The 18,771-nt window shown below is 38.5% G+C and overlaps 1 protein-coding gene across 3 annotated transcripts in view; it reads right to left on the bottom strand.

Annotated features, from left to right (window-relative positions):
- The window catches only part of DENND5A (DENN domain containing 5A), a 107,928-nt gene that overhangs the window by 9,256 nt on the left and 79,901 nt on the right, over positions 1 to 18,771 (bottom strand). For all 3 annotated transcript variants that reach the window (XM_072794128.1, XM_072794126.1, XM_072794127.1), the window contains 4 exons: positions 11,389 to 11,541; positions 4,974 to 5,058; positions 3,790 to 3,874; positions 3,171 to 3,299 (listed from right to left, as the gene is read on the bottom strand). In XM_072794128.1, coding sequence (XP_072650229.1) covers positions 3,171 to 3,299; positions 3,790 to 3,874; positions 4,974 to 5,058; positions 11,389 to 11,541 — 452 coding nt within the window. The remainder of the gene's footprint in view (positions 1 to 3,170; positions 3,300 to 3,789; positions 3,875 to 4,973; positions 5,059 to 11,388; positions 11,542 to 18,771) is intronic.

Genomic DNA, 18,771 nt, shown 5'->3' with positions numbered 1-18,771 from the left:
CTTCTTTTTAAACTTTCTCCAGTCCCCATTCCCATTCCCACTTACTCATCAAAGGCCAACTCCCTTTGCCTGACATTGTAGACCATCTACAACAACAATACCTTCCCCAAATAGAGGGGACATGAAGAGCCAAGTGCACAGGCCTTTGGCAGAGAGAAACACTTATGGCTTAAAGAGCCATAAGCTTCAATGGTCCCAGATGACCACAGAGGCCTAAAGGACAGCACGAATTTAGATGTTGCAGAAGAAAGAGAAGGACAGGGTGTGGAAACCAGTTTGGTTGGATCTGAGGGCTCAGAGAGAGGATCATTTAGCAATGAGGCTGAAAGGTTGGGCTACGATCAAATGAAGGAAGGCCCTAAATAGTTAGGCTGAAGAATTTGCAACTTGCCCAAGTAATAGGTTTCTGCAATCTACCCTAGAAGTAAAGGGAAAGCCACAGCTGATTCCAGAAAATTTAAATTTAGTGCAGCTGAGGGGTGAACAGGGCCTAAAACTGAAAGTAAGGCAGTAGCACTAGATAAGAAGATAGGTGGATGCAGAGGCAAAGGACCTGAAATGTGCATGTGGAAGGTAAAGCAGAGCAAGGAGTCAAACTGGACCCCAAATTTCAGACTAGGTAGGGAGGAACGAGGGTGTTCAGGGAGAAGAGTCATGACATTAACAAAATATTTCAAAGAAAACTAGTTATGGTGAAGACTCTATGAACCTTGCTTCTGTTCTCTCTGAGATAAAGGTAAGATACCTGAATGGAAATAAATGCAGGGCTGGAGCTCAGAAGAAAAGTCAAAGCCACAGCGTCAGATGTGGAAGTCACACAATAAGTAGCAGAAGTCATGAGAATGGGTGAGATCACTAAGTGAGAGAGAAAGCGTGAAAAGAACATATGTACATGCAGAGAACTGAGGACTATGGTAGCCAACATCCTGGAAAGGGTAGGGGGAGAAAAAGAACAGGATGGTATGAGGTCACAGCAGCCATGCAAAGTGAGTTTCAAGGTAAGAGGGACTACTACACTGTATTAGTCACTGCAGGCAGGTTAAGGAAAAACAATGTGAGCTCACTATATAGGAGCTAACTTTCTCCCCTACACCCTACAAGCCCCCTTACCCTGCCTTGACCTTATACCCTTCTCCATGCTACAAACAGTTTTGGAGGCCACCTGGAAATCCCAAAGATTAGGAACATTCTATCTAGATATCCTCTCTAAGGCTGTCCATCTCCTCCTGTCTATGTAGCTATGCACACATTTTGTGTGCCCAACTGAATATCTACAAGGTGCTTGGCAACATGTACATTCATGCCCTCAAAAGCATATTGTAATAAGCAGCAAGCAACTAGATAATGACAATATAGCCCATCAGTGGTGAAGGAAGTTTGAATACATACTATGACAAATGCTATGGGAACCTGGAGGAAGAATGGACCAAAGTCTCTGGGATGTCTAGACAAACACTAGCAAAGAAAACTTCTGACTAGGTCCTGAAAGGACTAAAGACATTCTGAGAAGGTTGAGTAGTATGATGTAGCTGGAGCTTCAAGCAGACTGAAGAGAAAGATAACAGAGAACAGAATGAAGGAGTAAAGGGCCCTTTTTTCTCCCCTATGCCCCATTCAAAATGCAATCTGTGGCAGTAAAACTTATTTCCACTCACTGGAGCCAGAATATAAGGTGGAAAGTTTCTAGTACTGAGTAAATTCTGAGCTTATCTCCTTTTAACAGGGCTATAGCTTAAAGAAACCAAAATTAGCCTGACCAGTCTGTGCCCCGTTTGCACTTAACTGGGCCTTTATGCTCATACACACCCTAGACCTTTCCACTGTCCCAGACTTCACAAAGTTCTTGTGCTTGACCCCCTTTCAGATGCTTCTGTCCTCCTACTGGTGCCACCCACACTGGCCAGCAGGAAACACTCCTGCCCTATCCTGCTACAGGGGCAAATTTTTTTATTTTAAACCACACACAACTGCCCCTAAAATCTGGTGTGCAAACACCTCCCTTCCAAACTCCAGGCTTACATATTCACGTGTTCCCTCTTAGTTGTTCTCCTAATCTCCAAATTTTTATCCCTAAGCCTTTTTGTCCCTATAGGGAATCAAATTTAAGTGTTTTAAGAATTGCTGTTTCATAACCTCTCAAAGTGAGCTCTCTAACCTATCAAGGTTTTAAACCTAGTTCTTGCTGTGGTTTACACACACAATAAATATAAACCATTATATTTTAACTTTGAATAAAATGAGATTCTGCAGTTTTAATCCACTTGTTACACAAAAGGCCCACTTCTCTGCTTTATCATCCTTGGGAAAGTCAAATAATAAAGGATACCATGAAAAAGATGCCTAAGTAAATTAAATGCTAAACAAAAATGCCCAACAGGCTTGCCAATGAAGAAAGAGCCAAACATAGATAGGAAAAGTAGATAAGTGGAGGCCTAAGTGGCACAGAAGGGGGACAGTCTTCCTTCCCACTCCTCCTCTGGTAGCTAGGGTACAAAAAGAATACAAAGAATATCAAATCCAGAGAAGGGAACTATAGGTTTAATGGCCCCTGGGAGCATGAGAGCCATGGAATCTCTCCTCTTACTCCTTCTAGGTAGAAAGTGTGGAGAAAAAAAAAAAAAAGTATGGAGAAAGGGGGTCTCGGAGGGCCACTGGAAAGCCCTTTTAAGCTCCAGGGAGACTCAGGCAGGGCCCAGAAAGGAAGAGCAAGAACTGGGTTATTTTGGGCTGGCCCCTAGCCTCAAAAAAGATCAAAAGAGATTAGGGGATATTAGAAACTCCCTTTTCATTCCCTAATCCTTTCTTCCCCAGGACAGGAAAGAGGCCAAGAAAATGCCCTGTGCCTAAGAGGAATACAAGTTACCTGAGTGCAGTAAGGAGAGGAGAGCCCCAAAACTCTAAGGTTCCCAATAAGGACCCCATCCGTCTCACTACCTCTTTAAGAAAGCTATTTAGGGACATGCATTTGAGAAGGTAGGAAGAACAAACATAGCAGAATTTTTCTTCTATAGTTACAGAGGGGAAAATCTTCCCTTTTCATATGCAATTTGAGTTTAGCTGAATGAATACAGCAGAAATGAGACAGTGAATATTCTTCCTCCTCATACAAGGGTTCCCAAACCCTCCCCACGTTCCTAGGAACTGGTCTACTCCAGGTAGAATCGCCTTACTTGGTGAGCTCATGGTCTGAGAGAAGCTGCTTCAGGTGTCTGGAAAGTAATTTTTTTTCCATGGACAGTCGCACCCATGCTCTGGCCTTTCCCACATCAGTCTTGATTTCTCCAATGTTCTGGATGTGCCTGAAGGGAGAACAGGAAAAAAGAGGTGGGGAGTGGGGCAGAAGAGGAACTCACTACCAATACATCCCCCTGCAAAGCCAAGGAAGCCTGGTAAGACAATCCTATCCTATTCTGGTGAAAGTCTATCTCTCTCGTTCTCTAAATCCTGGACTTCCATGTGGCTTTGCAGATAGGCGCACCACAATTTGCAAGGGCAGGAGGCGGAGGGAGGAGGATGTGTGGGGGGTGGTGACAATACAGCTCTCAAAAAACCAGGCTAACCCTGGAGCCTTGGGATACTCTGCTATAATTCTCCAAAAAATGTCAGGAAACCCAAATGCTCATACAACTGCATCATGAAGGACAAGACCAATGATAAGGGCTTCCGGTAGTCCGGGTTAATGGAGATGGTGTAGAAGCCCAAGTCACTGAGACCCTATTTAAAGCAGACACCTAAGGAGCAACTAGAAACAGGCTTTTAGTGGCTTATTACATATGAACCCAGACAAACCTCATATCTTGAATGAGGGAGATTCTCAGGGGAGACATGACCGAGCTGGCATCAGATTTCCTCCGTTCTGAATCAAGAAGTATTCCTAGAACAAAAAAGTTGGTCATGTCCCAAGAGATCTGACTATCCAAAGAGCTGACTACCCAAATTTGTACAGGAAATAGTTGGTTACTTTGGTAGCACTTGGTGTTTCATGAATATTTATTAAGTACTTACTAGGTATCAGATGTTATAGTTTTATACATATGATCTCATTTAATCCTCTAACAGCTAGATATATCTTTACTTCCATTTGAACCAATCTTTACCATTAGGATAAGAACATCCAAGAAAAGTAAACAAACTTCCTGGCAGAGAGAGGAAAACGAAAGATGGTACAAAGAGGAGATGCTGCCAAGAAGTACAGGAAGGAGGGGAACTGTCCTGGAAGACAAGAGCCTTGGTTCCTTATCTGGCCTATTCCATGAAGGTACTGTGTGATCTTGAGTAAATTCAATTCCTCTCTGGATCCTAGGTTCCTCTTCTTGTAAGGGGCTAGATTAGATAATCTCTGGGATCCCTTTCAACTTTGATATTTTTATTAAATTAGAAATGGAAAAGAAGTGCTAAGGGATCATTCATACCAGGGCTTGACTCTGAGGAGTTCCAAGGTAGGACATATTAACAAATAGGCTCTGTTAACTGATAGGTTATCTCAATGCCCATCTTGGAGATATGAAACAAACAATTAAAAAAAAAAAAAAAAAAGAAACAATTCTGAAGACAACCTGCTCCAAACATAGGACACCAGTACCACACAAATTCATTAAAAACCTAATGTCATTCTAAGACTGTCCTCTTGCTGATAAAAATCTTCTGTATCACTGATCAAAGGGTATAGAAACAAGGACGTCTGGCTGGCTCAGTCAATGGAACATGTAATTCTCAATCTTGGGGTCATGAATTCGAGCCCCATGCTGGGCACAGAATTTACTTTAAAAAAGTGGGGTGGGTGGTATAAAAACACATAATGAAAGCAAACCCCATGGCTTTGGCACACTGTGGTTAGACAGCAGAGTAGCTTAGTATTTAAAAACGGAAACATTATACAGCAAAGATTTCACTGACTTAGAAGAATCTACTCCAGTGGGGGATGGGAAAGTGGGTGGAGGGGGTTTTCCCCAGTGGTGCAGAGACCATCTTACCTGATGTACTAAGGCTTCCTGATGTGAGTTTTCTCTGACGGTTTTCCTGGTAATGTAACAGGTGGGACCACAAGGCTGATTTCCCCTGGAATCAACACAATGGAGAAACATATCAATTTAGATTTCAGAGGCCAAGGCATCCAGTGAACAGAGTCATGGATAATTTTAACATATAGATACAGGATTTTACTAAAAAGTATCTGTACTTATCTCAATGTACACCCAGATGCAATATATACAGATATATCCTCCTACTAAAATGCAGGAGAAATGTAAAGAAGAATGGAAAGGAACAGAAAAGAGAAATGGTCTACCACTTCAAACAGGAAGGACATGGCCAAAAAGAGTCTGTGAATGGACCAGTGGATAAGAAAGAAAAAGTAAATAACCTATTAACTTCTGAGTTGGCTAAAGGCCAGTTTGAGTAGAGCATGATAGCTTCTGTACAGAGGAGCTAATATCCAATCTACAAGATTTTATGATAGCTCCTGAATTTCCTAAAATATTTAAAGGCACTATTGTCCTTAGTGCAGGCTGAGAAGAATAAGCTGTCACCTTACTACTGAAGGTAAAACTGAAGAAGCCTGCAGGAAGGTAGACTGGTATTAACTGTAGTCAATATAACAGAACCTTATTAGCATTTGGAAATCTAAGAGTTGCAGTTTAAACTATTTGAGACATGTAGTAATTTGTCATTTTACCAAGGGACAAATCTGATAAGCATTTGCAAGCCTGAGGTAAGGGAGCAATTTGCTTTGGTGGTGAGTGAGCCCACCTGGCCACCCAGGCACTGCTTTGTCTCTTTCTAGTCATCCTGCAGTACACAGTATCCCCTGTTATATAATTAAAACTTTTAAATTCATGGTAAATGTTTCTATATAGCTCATATTATGTAAATGTGGTATTATGCTTGTTTTAGTAACAGGATTTATTATAACAATTTTATCAGTGACTTTAGTTCTGTGTTTTAGAGAAGTGACAGTAGTAATAGAAGCTACCATGCCCCGAGACTTGTTACAAACTAACCACTATGTTAAATGTTCAAAATATAACATTTTATCTAATGCTCTCAACAATCCTACAAGATAGGTACTTCTATCCTCATTCTCTTTAGAAAAGAGCATATTAAGCATCAGAAGATTAAGTAACTTGTAAAAGATTACACAGATAGTAGTAAGCAGAGTGTTGAGATTCAAGCTTCAATCTAGTGTCAGAACTATTATTCTTTTTTTTTTTTTAGAACTATTATTCTTTATAATGATGTCATATAGACTGCCTGGAAGAGATCATTTAACTTGTAAAGTTATACACTCTGAAGAAAATTTTATGTTCTTAGATGAATGAGGATTTAAGGTCTCAAGATTTGTCCCCTAAGAATACTGAGGATCTATATTGTTTCTATTTGATAGCTTTTAGAAGGAAAAAATCAAGCATTTGAATGAAAGAAAACCCTCATCTGTAGATCAGCAAGGTGTTAACATAAATTTGCCGTTTGGAATATCCTGCAAGAATTAACCAACTTAAAAGAAAAAAAGATTTAACCACCTTAAAACAAAGTCCAATAACCATAAGGGTAATTTTTTTTTAAAACACACAAGTTAAAACTAGAAAAGACTTTTTTATTATTCATTAAAAAACATTTGAGGGATCCCTGGGTGGCGCAGCGGTTTGGCACCTGCCTTTGGCCCAGGGTGTGATCCTGGAGACCCAGGATCGAATCCCACGTCGGGCTCCCAGTGCATGGAGCCTGCTTCTCCCTCTGCCTGTGTCTCTGCCTCACTCTCTCTCTCTCTCTCTCTCTCTCTGTGACTATCATAAATAAATAAAAATTAAAAAAAAAATTTGAAAAAATCAATGTTCAACAACATCAATGAGACAACTTCTATACACTAACTGGTATATTGACACAATATATGTGAAAGACAAAAAAAAAAAGAAAAGAAAGAAAGACAATACAAGAGCTTAAAATACTCACACTCTTTGACTTAGTAATTCAATTTCCAGAAATTCATCCATCTATCTACCAAAACCATTAGAGTACACTCCTAAAAGGGCAGGGACTTCGGCTTATTCATCACTGTATCCCCAAAGTAGGCTCCTAAAAGGGCAGGGACTTTGGCTTATTCATCACTGTATCCTCAGAATCTAGGAAGACTAGGAAGGCAGCCTCTCTTAACGGACCTGTGCAGACATGACATACACTAAATACAGCCAGTCACCAGAGAGCCCTCACATGCAACGATGCCGAAGAGCCAAAGGCTAGAGCAACACCACCCTGCCACACCAGAAGAACACCCTGGCTCATGGTAATCCTACAGGAAGGAGAGCACAGACAGGAGTAGGAGACTAGCAGCTGGGCTGAAGCTTAGTGACAGGGCACTAGGGTCTTTGTAGTTCAGGAGACATGGGTTATTCTTTTCCCTGTTTTGCACAGAGGTTAATTGAGACTGCAAGGTTCAGTTTAACCTAACTAACCATTTGGGGTAGTTTTATAGGGATAGCAAGATATAGATAGCACCAGATTCTCCAAGAATGTCATACACAGAAGGTGAGAAAAACCCCATTTTCATTTACCCAAAGGGCTGCAGTTACAAAACCAGTATGAAAAACCAAACCTCACCTCCTATTGTTAGAAAAATATACTAGAGAAGGATGCCCATCTCCTTGAAAAATGTCACTGAAAGCCAAAGAGAGTTGTGAAGATAACAGAACTTCTTATGAGGACTTGCTGAAGGCAGCCCTGGATGCAGGCAGTCATGGCTAATAACAAAATTTAAGAAGCTAGCAGCAAAAACTGCTGCTTGGGTTCTAATTGCTAGGTAGATAAAATAGGTAGGACATCAGTAGGGTATCCTCAGAAAGGGGAAATAAGATCACTTTCTGAGAGTGAATTTGGTCACAATGTGGGTGATTGCAAGATCATGTATAATCTGCATGATAGAGACCAGGTAACCAGGTTAAAACCCTTGGACTGGAATATAACCAAAGAATGTCTCAGCAGGAGGCAGGAGCTCTAAACAGATGCTAGCAAAGTGAAAGCCTAGGAGAACATGTTGCAGAAACCCAACATACATAGTCACAGTCAATCCTCAGCTGAATATGTATGTGTCCCTGAGGGTATAAATGCCCTGCCAAAAAGCACATACACTTGCTCCCTCTGGTGACACCGTCAGTGTTTCACTTTTAGTGCTCCAAATGCAGTATTGAGACCTCAATTTAAAAGTCCTTGTTATTTTGTATTAGTATTTCACTACACAAGTAGCCTCTATCCTAAGAAAGGAATCAAATGGGTTCCAAAAAATATTCCTCACATATGGGAATTTGTGCAGAATATGGTTGCAAAGCCTCAGAGGACAGGTTTAGAACATGTTTATCATATGGTATTATTTCTTAAAATGCAGGAGAAGGCTCACTAATTCTCTAGAAATTTTTATGGCAAACATTTTAAAGTTTTGGGGGGCATATATTTTACCGAAAAGATGAAGAGCTCAACTATAAGTGCCAGGTCCGTTCAATTTAAAGGAAAATGTTAAAATGATTATATATATTATATTCATTTGTTATACAGAAAAGGAAAGAAACAGGAATTCTTCATGTAGAGCATAGCATAATTAGCCATCATAGGTTATATATTTACAGCATGCTAGGTATTTGTTTTTATTACATCTAATTATCTTAACTCTCAAAGATAGATTTGATTAATTCCACAGTATGGATTAAAAGTTACTGGAAGTCATCCAGTGGAGCTAGGATTCAAATCCCAGTCTGACTGATTAGACTCCAAAGCCCATAGTATTGCTATTTATACTACAGGAGTCTCAAAATTTAAGGAACATGATACACAATTTTTAGCACTATAAAAAATTTATAACCACATTGTTGCTTACAATATTGAAAAATCAGAAACAACCTGACTAGTAATAAAGGATTGATTCAAAATATGGAACATATATACAATGGATACAGTAACTAAAACTGAAATCTGAGAAGAGTAATAACCTAATAACCACAAATATTTATATAGCACCTCTCAAATTCCAGGCTCCAAGTGTAGCACTTCACCTAAACTATCTTACCAAATCTTCGTAAGAATCCTACAGAGGTGGGTACTTTAAAGAGTCCATCATATATAGGATGAAACAGAAGCTTAGAAAAAACTAGGTATCTTGATCAGTTTCATAAAGTTATTAAATAGGAATCAAACCCACATCTATCGGTTCATAGTTTGAGCTCTTAAACACTATAGTATCACCTAGAAATTAATTAAGGACATGGGGAAAAAATGAGGTTAAAAAAAAGCAAGTTACAAATCATTATGTATAGTATATTCCCATCTAAATTTTTAAAAACAGTTTTACTGAGATATAACTCACATTACCATAAAATTCACACTTACAAAGTATATAATTTTGTTACAAATAAAGCCCTGGTTTTTAGTATGTTCACAGAATTGTACAACCATCACCATCTTAATTTGAGAACACTGTCATCACCCAAAAAGAAACCCCATGCCCATTATCAGTCACTACCTATTCCTCCTTCCCTTCAATCTCTGACATCTCCTAATCTATCTTCTATCTATGGATTTGCCTATTCTGGACGTTTTATATAAATGGGATCATACAATATGTGGTCTTTTGTGAACGGTTCTTTTCACGTAGTATGTTGAACCACGTATCATCCTTCATTCTTTCTACGACTAAATTATATTCCATTGTATAGATATACCACACTTAGTGTATCTACTCATCAACTGATGGACTTTTGGGTTGTTCTACTTCTGGCCTATTTGGAATAATGCTGCTATGAACATCTGTGTAAATGTTTTTATATAGACATATGTTTCCATTTATCTTGAGTACATAGCTAAAAGTAGGCTCACTGTGTCATATAACACCATGTTTAACATTTTGAGGAACTGCCAGCTATGCTCCAAAGTGGCTGCACCATTTTACATTCCCATCAGCAATATGTAAAGGTACTAATTTCTCCAGATCCTTACTAACCTTGTTATTGTCTGTCTTTTTTTATTTCAGTTATCCTTGCGGATGTGAAAAGGTATCTCATTGTGGTTGGATTTTTAAATATCCACAGTATATGGGTATATGTGCACAGAAAACTGTTTTGAAAGACAGATATGGTAGACTGTCTCTATACCCATGACAGTGGCACTCCAGAAGGGCAGAGATCTTGGTCTGTTTTGTTCACTAAGGTATCTCAAGTGCCTTCAACAATAATGCCTGGCACAGTGTCAACCCTCAATAAACACTGGCTGGATACTTGTATGTATTTTCTAATTTATCCATATTAAAACTGCTTTAAAAAAAAAAAAAAAAAGAAGAAGATTTTACTATAAAGAGAGAGAGAATGAGTGGGGAGAGGGACAGTGGGAGAGAATCTCAAGCAGACTCCCTGCTAAGCACAGAGCACGTTGCAGGGCTCAATCTCTATGAGATCTCATGGGGGCATAACCCATGAGTTCATGACCTGAGCTGAAATCACAAGTCAGACACTTAAAAATCAACTGAGCTACCCAGGCGGCCCTAAGACTGCTTTTTAAAAAGATTTCAAGTTGTTTTCAAATTTAAACATACGTAAAAGTTGTCCATCTTGACTAGCTATTCAAAACAGAGTATTTTGAAATAAGGAAATTCGCTGGTATGCATTAAAAATCAATCTTACTCCATCTCCTGCAGTCCTTTCTCAAATCTTTAGACAGTTAAGCTATCTGTATATAAAAGAAATGTTAATGACACACCTTTTTCCACTGGGAATGTACAACTAGCGAAGGACCCTTAAGAGTACATTTGGTACTTAGGATCTCTAAGTTCTCTCTTACTTTTGTGTCCCATCTCTAGATCAGGGCCAGCTGCCAAAAAGGATCTATAAATTTGGCCTCCAGTTCTATTTACAATAAGGAAGATACCACTCTAAAAATGTCTAACAAACACAGAGATTCAGGAACTATATTTTTTAAAGAAAATAGTTTGAATAAATAAATAAATAAAAATCTTTAAAAAGGGGTGGGGGGCAGCCTGGGTGGCTCAGTGGTTTGGCGCTACCTTTGGCCCAGGGCGTGATCCTGGAGACCCGGGATTGAGTCCCACATCGGGCTCCCTGTGTGGAGCCTGCTTCTCTCTGCCTGTGTCTCTGCCTTTCTCTCTCTCTCTGGTCTCTCATGAATAAATAAATTTTTTAAAATCTTAAAAAAAGAAAAAAAAATCTTAAAAAAAGAAAAAGAAAATAGTTTGAATCACATTTATTTACTTATTTGTTTGTTTAGCTATTTTAAGTTTTATCCCAAAAATGGCAAGTACCATTTTTCAAAGCTAGTCAACTGGAAGAGTACGGGAAAGCTAGCAAGTGAAAAGAAAAAGACAATTTGCTCAGCAGGGAGAGTCTAGACATTCCTTACCTGCTTTACTTGTAGCCCATGACTCCAGATCCTCTCTAGAAGGTCACAAAGGCTGGCAATCAAGGTGTTCTCCTCCACCCCTGTGATGTTCACCTCCCCATGCCCTAGTTCCACAGCCTCTCGGCCCATCTTCTCCACCAGCATTCTCTTGGTCTACAAGGAATCAGTCAGTAGGATTAGATAACCACAGTGAGCAGGATCATATGCAACTGGAGAGGGCTATGGTGACCCACAGAGCACAACTGCTGGGCTGGGAAGGACAAGATGAGTAAGACCAAGAAACATAGAGTATATTTATTCTCCATCATACAGGTCAGGTTATGGTGGAGTGAATTCAGTTAGATAAGATAAGAACACAACAATCACCGTATGACCCTGGACAAGTGATGCCATCACTCTGGATTAATTTTTTGCATTTATGAGATGAAGAGTTGAATAAAACTCTTTGGTCAAAGTCACTTCGACATTATTGTTTAACTGATCTTACCAAACAAACCTTCCAACATTTAAGGCTAGAAATACATCTGAAGTACCTGTCAAAGGATAAAAAACTAAGGACAAATAATTTACCTTTATTTTTTCTTTCAAATTTTTATTTAAATTCAAGTTAGTTCACATATGGTGTAGTATTAGTTTCAGGGGCAGAATTTAGTGATTCATCAGTTGCATATAACACCCAGTACACATCACAAGTGCCCTCCTTAACACCCACCACCCACTTATCCATCCTCCCACCCACTTCTCCTCTACCAACCCTCAATTTGTTCCCTATGGTTAAGACTCTCTTACGGTTTGCCTCTCCCTCTGTCTTTATCTTATTTTTCCTTCCCTTCTCCTATGTTCATCTGTTTTGTTTCTTAAATTCCACACAGGAATAGGAAATCGCATGGTATTTGTCTTTCTGACTTATTCCACTAGCATAATATACTCTAGTTCCATCTGTGTTGTTGCAAATGGCAAGATTTCATTCTTTTTGATGATTAATATCCCATTTGTGTGTATGTGTATATATATATATACACACACACATACACATATATATACACCACATCTTCTTTGGAATGATTAATATCCCATTTGTATGTGTGTGTGTATATATGACATACATAGCATACACACACACACATATATATATATACACACACCACATCTTCTTTATCCATTCATCTGTGGATGGACACTTGGGCTCTTTCCATAATTTGGTTACTGTTGATAGTGCTGTTATAAACAATGGGGTGGGCAGCCTGGGTGCTCAGCAGTTTAAGCGCCTGCCTTATGCCCAGGGCGTGATCCTGGAGTCCCAGGATCGAGTCCCATGTCAGACTCCCTGCATGGAGCCTGCTCCTCCCTCTGCCTGTGTCTCTGCCTCTATCATGAATAAATAAATAAAATCTTTAAAAAATAAGTAAAAATAAACAATAGGGTGCATGTACCCCTTCAAATCAGTATTTTGTATTCTTTGGATAAATATCCAGTAGTACTATTGCTGGGCCATAGGATAGTTCTATTTTTAACTTGTTGAGGAACCTCCATACTGTTTTCCAAAATGGCTGCACCAGTTTGCATTCCCACCAATTTCTAAGAGGGTTCTCCTTTCTCCACATCCTCACCACCATCTGTTATTTCCTGAGTTGTTCGTTTTAGCCATTCTGACCGGTGGGAGGTGGCATCTCACTGTGGTTTTGATTTGTATTTCCCTGATGCTGAGTGATGTTGAGCATCTTTTCACATGTCTGTTAGCCATTTGTATATCTTCTTTGGAGAAATGTCTCTTCATGTCTTCTGCCCATTTCTTGATTGAATTATTTGTTTTGGAGCATTGAGTTTGAGATGTTCTTTATAGATTTTTGGATACTAGCCCTTTATCTGGCATTTACAAATATCTTCTCTATTCTGTGGGTTTAGCTTTTCCTTTAGCTTTGTTGGTTGTTTCCTTTGCTGTGCATAAGGTTTTTATCTTGAAGTCCCAAGGAGTTTCCAGTTACCAGAACTGTCTCACTCCAAGCCTATGGCTTTTCCACTGAAAATACTACAACGCTTGACTCAGGTACTCTGTTCAGATGTCCTCAGACTGACTCACCCTGACCACTCTAAAATGTCTGTGTTCTTCTCTAGGATTTTGATAGTTTCCTATCCCAGTTAGATCTTATATCCATTTATTTTTGTGTATAGTGTAAGAAAGTGGTCCAGTTTCATTCTTCAAATTGCATGTGGCTATCCAATTTCCCAACACCATTTGTTGAAGAAACTGTCTTTTTTTCATTGGATATTCTTTCTTGCTTTGTTGGAGATTACTTGGCCATAGAGTTGAAGGTCCATTTCTGGTTTCTCTATTCTGTTCCATTGATCTATGTGTCTGTTTTTGTACCACTACCATACTGTCTTGATGAGTACAACTTTGTAATATAGCTTGAAGTCTGGGATTACTATGCTTCACGCTTTGCTCTCCTTTTGACATGACTTTGGCTATTCAGGGTCTTTTCTGGTCCCATACAAATTTTAGAATTGTTTGTTCTGGTTCTGTGAAAAATGCTACTGTTATTTTGATACGGATTACAATGAATGTGTAGATTGCTATGGGAATATAGAAAGTTTAACAATACATGTTCTTCCAATCCATGAGCGTGGAAGATTTTTCCATTTCTTTGTGTCTTCTTTAATTTCTTTCATAAGTGTTCTATAGTTTCCAGAATAATTTCTTTTAAGTAAAAATGTTCAAATTCTTGTTATAAACCAAAAACACACACTGTATAATGATAATTGCAACTTTTATTACTATGTGCGAGGCACTGTATTAAGCATTGTAACTCTATAAGTATTATTATTGTTTCCAACTTACTAATAAGGAAAGAGGTCAGAGGACTTAAAGAACTTGCCAAAATTACTCAGCAAAAAAGTAGCAGATCTGGCCTCTGAATCTAACTCTGCCTGAGTTAGTTCCTTAGAGTCCTTAACCAAGATTTACTTAGGTTATAAATTTCTGACACACAAAAATCTAAAGAGCAAGAAGAAAAATCACCCCTAATTCTGCCTTTGAGAAGCAACAATTCTTAATATTTTGGCACATTTTTTCCAGTGTTGTTATTTTTAATGCTTTTATTGTAAAATAGACCTCATATACATGTATTATGGTGTATGTATATATCATATCTATATATCTATATATTACACACACTATTACAACCATCACCCAAGCTAAGAAATAAATCATTGTCCATCCATACCTTTGAAGCACCCTATGTGTCCTCTCTAATAACCTTTCCACTCTGGAAGTGAGCGCTATCTTGACCTACACACAGTAGAACTACAGAAAAGCAAAAAAATGCTTACCACCTAGATTTGCCTTGCTAATAAACAAGGTAGTTTACTTTTGCCTACATGTTTTCTTTTGTGATTTGCTTTTTCACTAAACTTTGTTTGTGAAATTCACACACATTGATAGGTATAACTGTTGTCCATATCCATCACTGTACAGCATTCCATCATATAAATATACAAATTATTTATTAACTCTCTTATTGATTGGTATTTGAGTTGTTTCCTGTTTGGGCATACTACAAAGAATGCTGCTATAAAACTACTTGTATATATCTCGGGGATCACACTACAAGGGGTTCTCTAGGGCATCTATCTAGAAAAAGCATTGCATCGATAATGCTACACTGGTTTCCAAAGTGGTCACACTAACTTATATGTCTGAGAGTTCTTGTTGCTCCACATGCTAACCAACATTTAGCAATGCTAGATTGATTATTGTTATTTCTTCAATTCTAATATGTACATTTCTCTGCATATTAACATCTCTGAAATTGGGATGTATTTCATAGTCTTTGTTGACCAGATAGTAGACACAAGAAGTTGTCCCTGCCAGGCATACATCTCAAGACTGGAGAATAAATGTCAGCAGCTTGGAAACCAAATCTCAGAAACAACAGAGAAGGTTTCTTTAAAGAAAGGCACAACCACAATGTTCTTGATGGCAGAAAAGAAAAACATTGTGTGGAAAATAACAGGGACACCTGGGTGGCTTAGCATTTGAGCATCTGCCTTCGGCTCAGGGCGTGGCCAGGATCTGGGATTGAGTCCCACATCGGGCTCTCCTTGCAGGGAGCCTACTTCTCCCTCTACCTACGTCTCTGCCTCTATCTGTCATAAATAAATAAATAAATAAAATCTTTAAAAAATAATAAATACTAATGACTCAGAGTGAGCTGATAGAAGTTGTTTTTTAAACACCTGAATTCAAAATATCAGTATTGATATATCCATCTAATTTATAACTGTAATAATTTCTTCTGTAAAAGAAAGTATATTTGATTTCATCCTCTAAATGACAACTTACAAATTGAAAAATTCAGGAGAATCTATTTTTTTTTTCCATTGGTGAATAAATAGGATGTAGTAGAAATCAAGTTAATTGAATTGTCCTAAAAGGTATGGTATACTAATTTGGTTGAAAGGCTATAATTTTTCTTAGAAATTACATTCATAACTACAACATTAAAAATTAAGAATGGCTATATTTTGGAGGTATCTGGGTGGCTCAGTTGGTTAAGTGCCTAACTCTTGGTTTTGGCTCAGGTATGATCTCCCAGTCAAAGCCCAACATGGCGCTCCCCTCAACGGGGAGTCTGCTTCCCCCTGCCCCTCCCCCTGCTGGTGTGTGCAGGGCACACATGCACACGCGCGCGTGCGCACACACACACACACACACTCTCACTCTCTCTCATAAATAAATAAATCTTTAAAAATATATATAATGGCTATATTTTGATCCAACAATCGTACTTCTGAGTATATATCTAAAAGAACTGAAATCAATCTCAAAGAGCTATCTGTACCTCATCATTACCCCATTATTCACATCAGCCAAGATACAGAAACAATTCAAATGTTCATCAACAGATAAATAAACAAAATGTGGTATAGATATACAATAGAATATTACACAAAAGAATATTATTCGGCCTTTAGAAAGAAAGAAATCCTACCATTTGCAGCAACATGAACCAGAAGAACATTATACTAAGTGAAATAAGCCAGTCACAAAAGGACAAATACTACACAATTCCACTTACATGAAGTATCTAAAATAGTCAAACTCACAGAAGCAAACAGAATGGTAATTGTCAGGGGAAGGGAAAAGTAGGAAAGGGAATTGTTGCTCTGTAGGTGTAAAGTTTCAGTACGTAAGATGAGTAGTTTTAGAGGACCGCTGATCAACGTAGCACCTATTATTTTTATTTTAATTCCAAAATAGTTAACATACAGTTATATTAGTATCAGGTGTACAATACAGTGATTCAACAATTGTATACATTACTCAGTGCTCATCCCAATAAGTATGTTCTTTTTAATCTTCCTTCAACTACTTCACCCATCCCTCTACTCTCTTCCTGTTAACCACCATTTTGTTCACTATAGTTAATACATATATTTTATCTAATATGCTCACTATAATATATATATTATATATAATAATAATATAAATAGTTAGCCTATTTTTTGGTTTGTCTTTTTTTTCTTTGTTTCTCTCTCTCTTAAGTTCAACATACGATTGAAATCATGGTATCTGGGGCGCCTGAGTGGCTCAGTGGTTTAGCGCCAGCTTCAGCTCAGGTTGTGATCCTGAAGTCCCAGGATCCAGTCCCACATCGGGCTCCCTCCAGGGAGCCTGCTTCTACCTCTGCCTGTGTCCCTGCCTCTCTCTCTCTGTGTCTCTCATGAATAAATAAATAAAATATATTAAAAAAAAAAAAAAAGAAAGAAATCATGGTATCTGTCTTTCTCTAACTTATTTCACTTAGCATTATACCCTCTAGATCTATTCATGTCACAAATAAGATTTCATTCTTTCTTCTAATATTCTTATACATATACACCACTTCTTTATTCATCAATCAGTGGACACTTAGGCTGCTTCCATAATTTGGCTATCATAAATAATGCTACTATATAAACACAGGGGTGCATATATCTTTTGGAACTGTATTTTTGTATTCTTTGAGTAAATACCAAGTAGTACAATTGCTAGAACATAGGGTTGTTTTAATTTTTTGAGGAATCTGCATACAATTTTACACGATGGCTGTACCAGTTTGCATTCTCACCAACAGTGCACAAGGATTCCTTTTCTTTCTTGTTAACATCTGTTTCTTGTGTTTTTTATTTTAGCCATTCTGACAGGTTTGAGGTGATATATCATTATGGTTTTGATTTGCATTTCACTGATGATGACTGGTATTGAGCATTTTTTTCATGTATGTGTTGGCCAGCTCTATGTCTCCTTTGAAGAAATGTCTGCTCATGTCTTCCGCCCATTTTTAATTGTATTATTTGTTTTACTGGTTTTAAGTTGTATAAATTCTTCACATATTTTGGATACTAGCCCTTTATTAGATATGTCATTTGCAAATACCTTCTCCCATTCAGTAGGTTGCCTGTTAGTTTTGTTAATTATTTCCTATGCTGTGCAGAAGTTTTCGTTTTGATGTAGTCCCAAAGTTTTTTTTGCTTTTGTTCACCTTGCTCAAGAGACATATCTAGAGAGATGTTGCTGTGGCTGAGGTCAGAGAAATTATGGCCTGTAATCTCTTATGGAATTTTTATGGATCTCAGGGGTGCCTGGGTGGCTCAGTCGATAAGCACCTATCTTCAGCTCAGTTCATGATCCCAAGGTCCTGGGATGGAGCCCCAAATGGGGGTGGGGGGGGTGGGGAGGGGTCCCTGCTCAGCAGGGAATCTGCCTTTCCCTCAGCTCATGCTCATTCTTGCTCTAAGAAATAAATAAAATTTTTGAGAGAGAGAGAGAGAGAATAAGTCTCAAGTTAAGTGTACTTACTATAAAAACAAACCAAGCCCACAGAGTAACACAGGGAAATTTTTGAAAATGATAGATATGTTTAGCATCTTGATTGTGGTGATAGTATTATGGGTGTATGCCTATGTCCAAACTTGTCAAAATGTGTACATTAAAATATGTGCGTAGGGGCACATGGGTAGCTCAGTTGCCTAAACTACCGACCCTTGATCTCAGCTCAGATCTTGATCTCAAGGTCATGCATTGGTATGGAACCTACTTAAAAAATATATATGTATGCACTTTTTGTATATCAAGTATACCTCAATAAAGCTTAAAAACAGGGACACCTGGGTAGCTCAGCAGTTGAGTGTCTGCCTTTGGCTCAGATCCGAGATTCTGGGATCTGGGATCGAGTCCCACATCGGGCTCCCCACAGGGAGCCTGCTTCTTCCTCTGCCTGTGTCTCTGTCTCGCTCTGTGTGTCTTCCATGAATAAATACGTAACAATAAAAAAAAAATAAAGCTTAAAAACATTACTGTCTGTAGAATTGAGAAAAACATCCCAACAATAAGCTTAAACT

Source organism: Canis lupus, chromosome 23 (assembly GCF_048164855.1).
Source record: "Canis lupus baileyi chromosome 23, mCanLup2.hap1, whole genome shotgun sequence".
Taxonomy (NCBI): domain Eukaryota; kingdom Metazoa; phylum Chordata; class Mammalia; order Carnivora; family Canidae; genus Canis; species Canis lupus.
The sequence above is the reverse complement of the archived record's forward strand: the minus strand, read 5'-3'. Positions and strand labels throughout refer to the sequence as shown.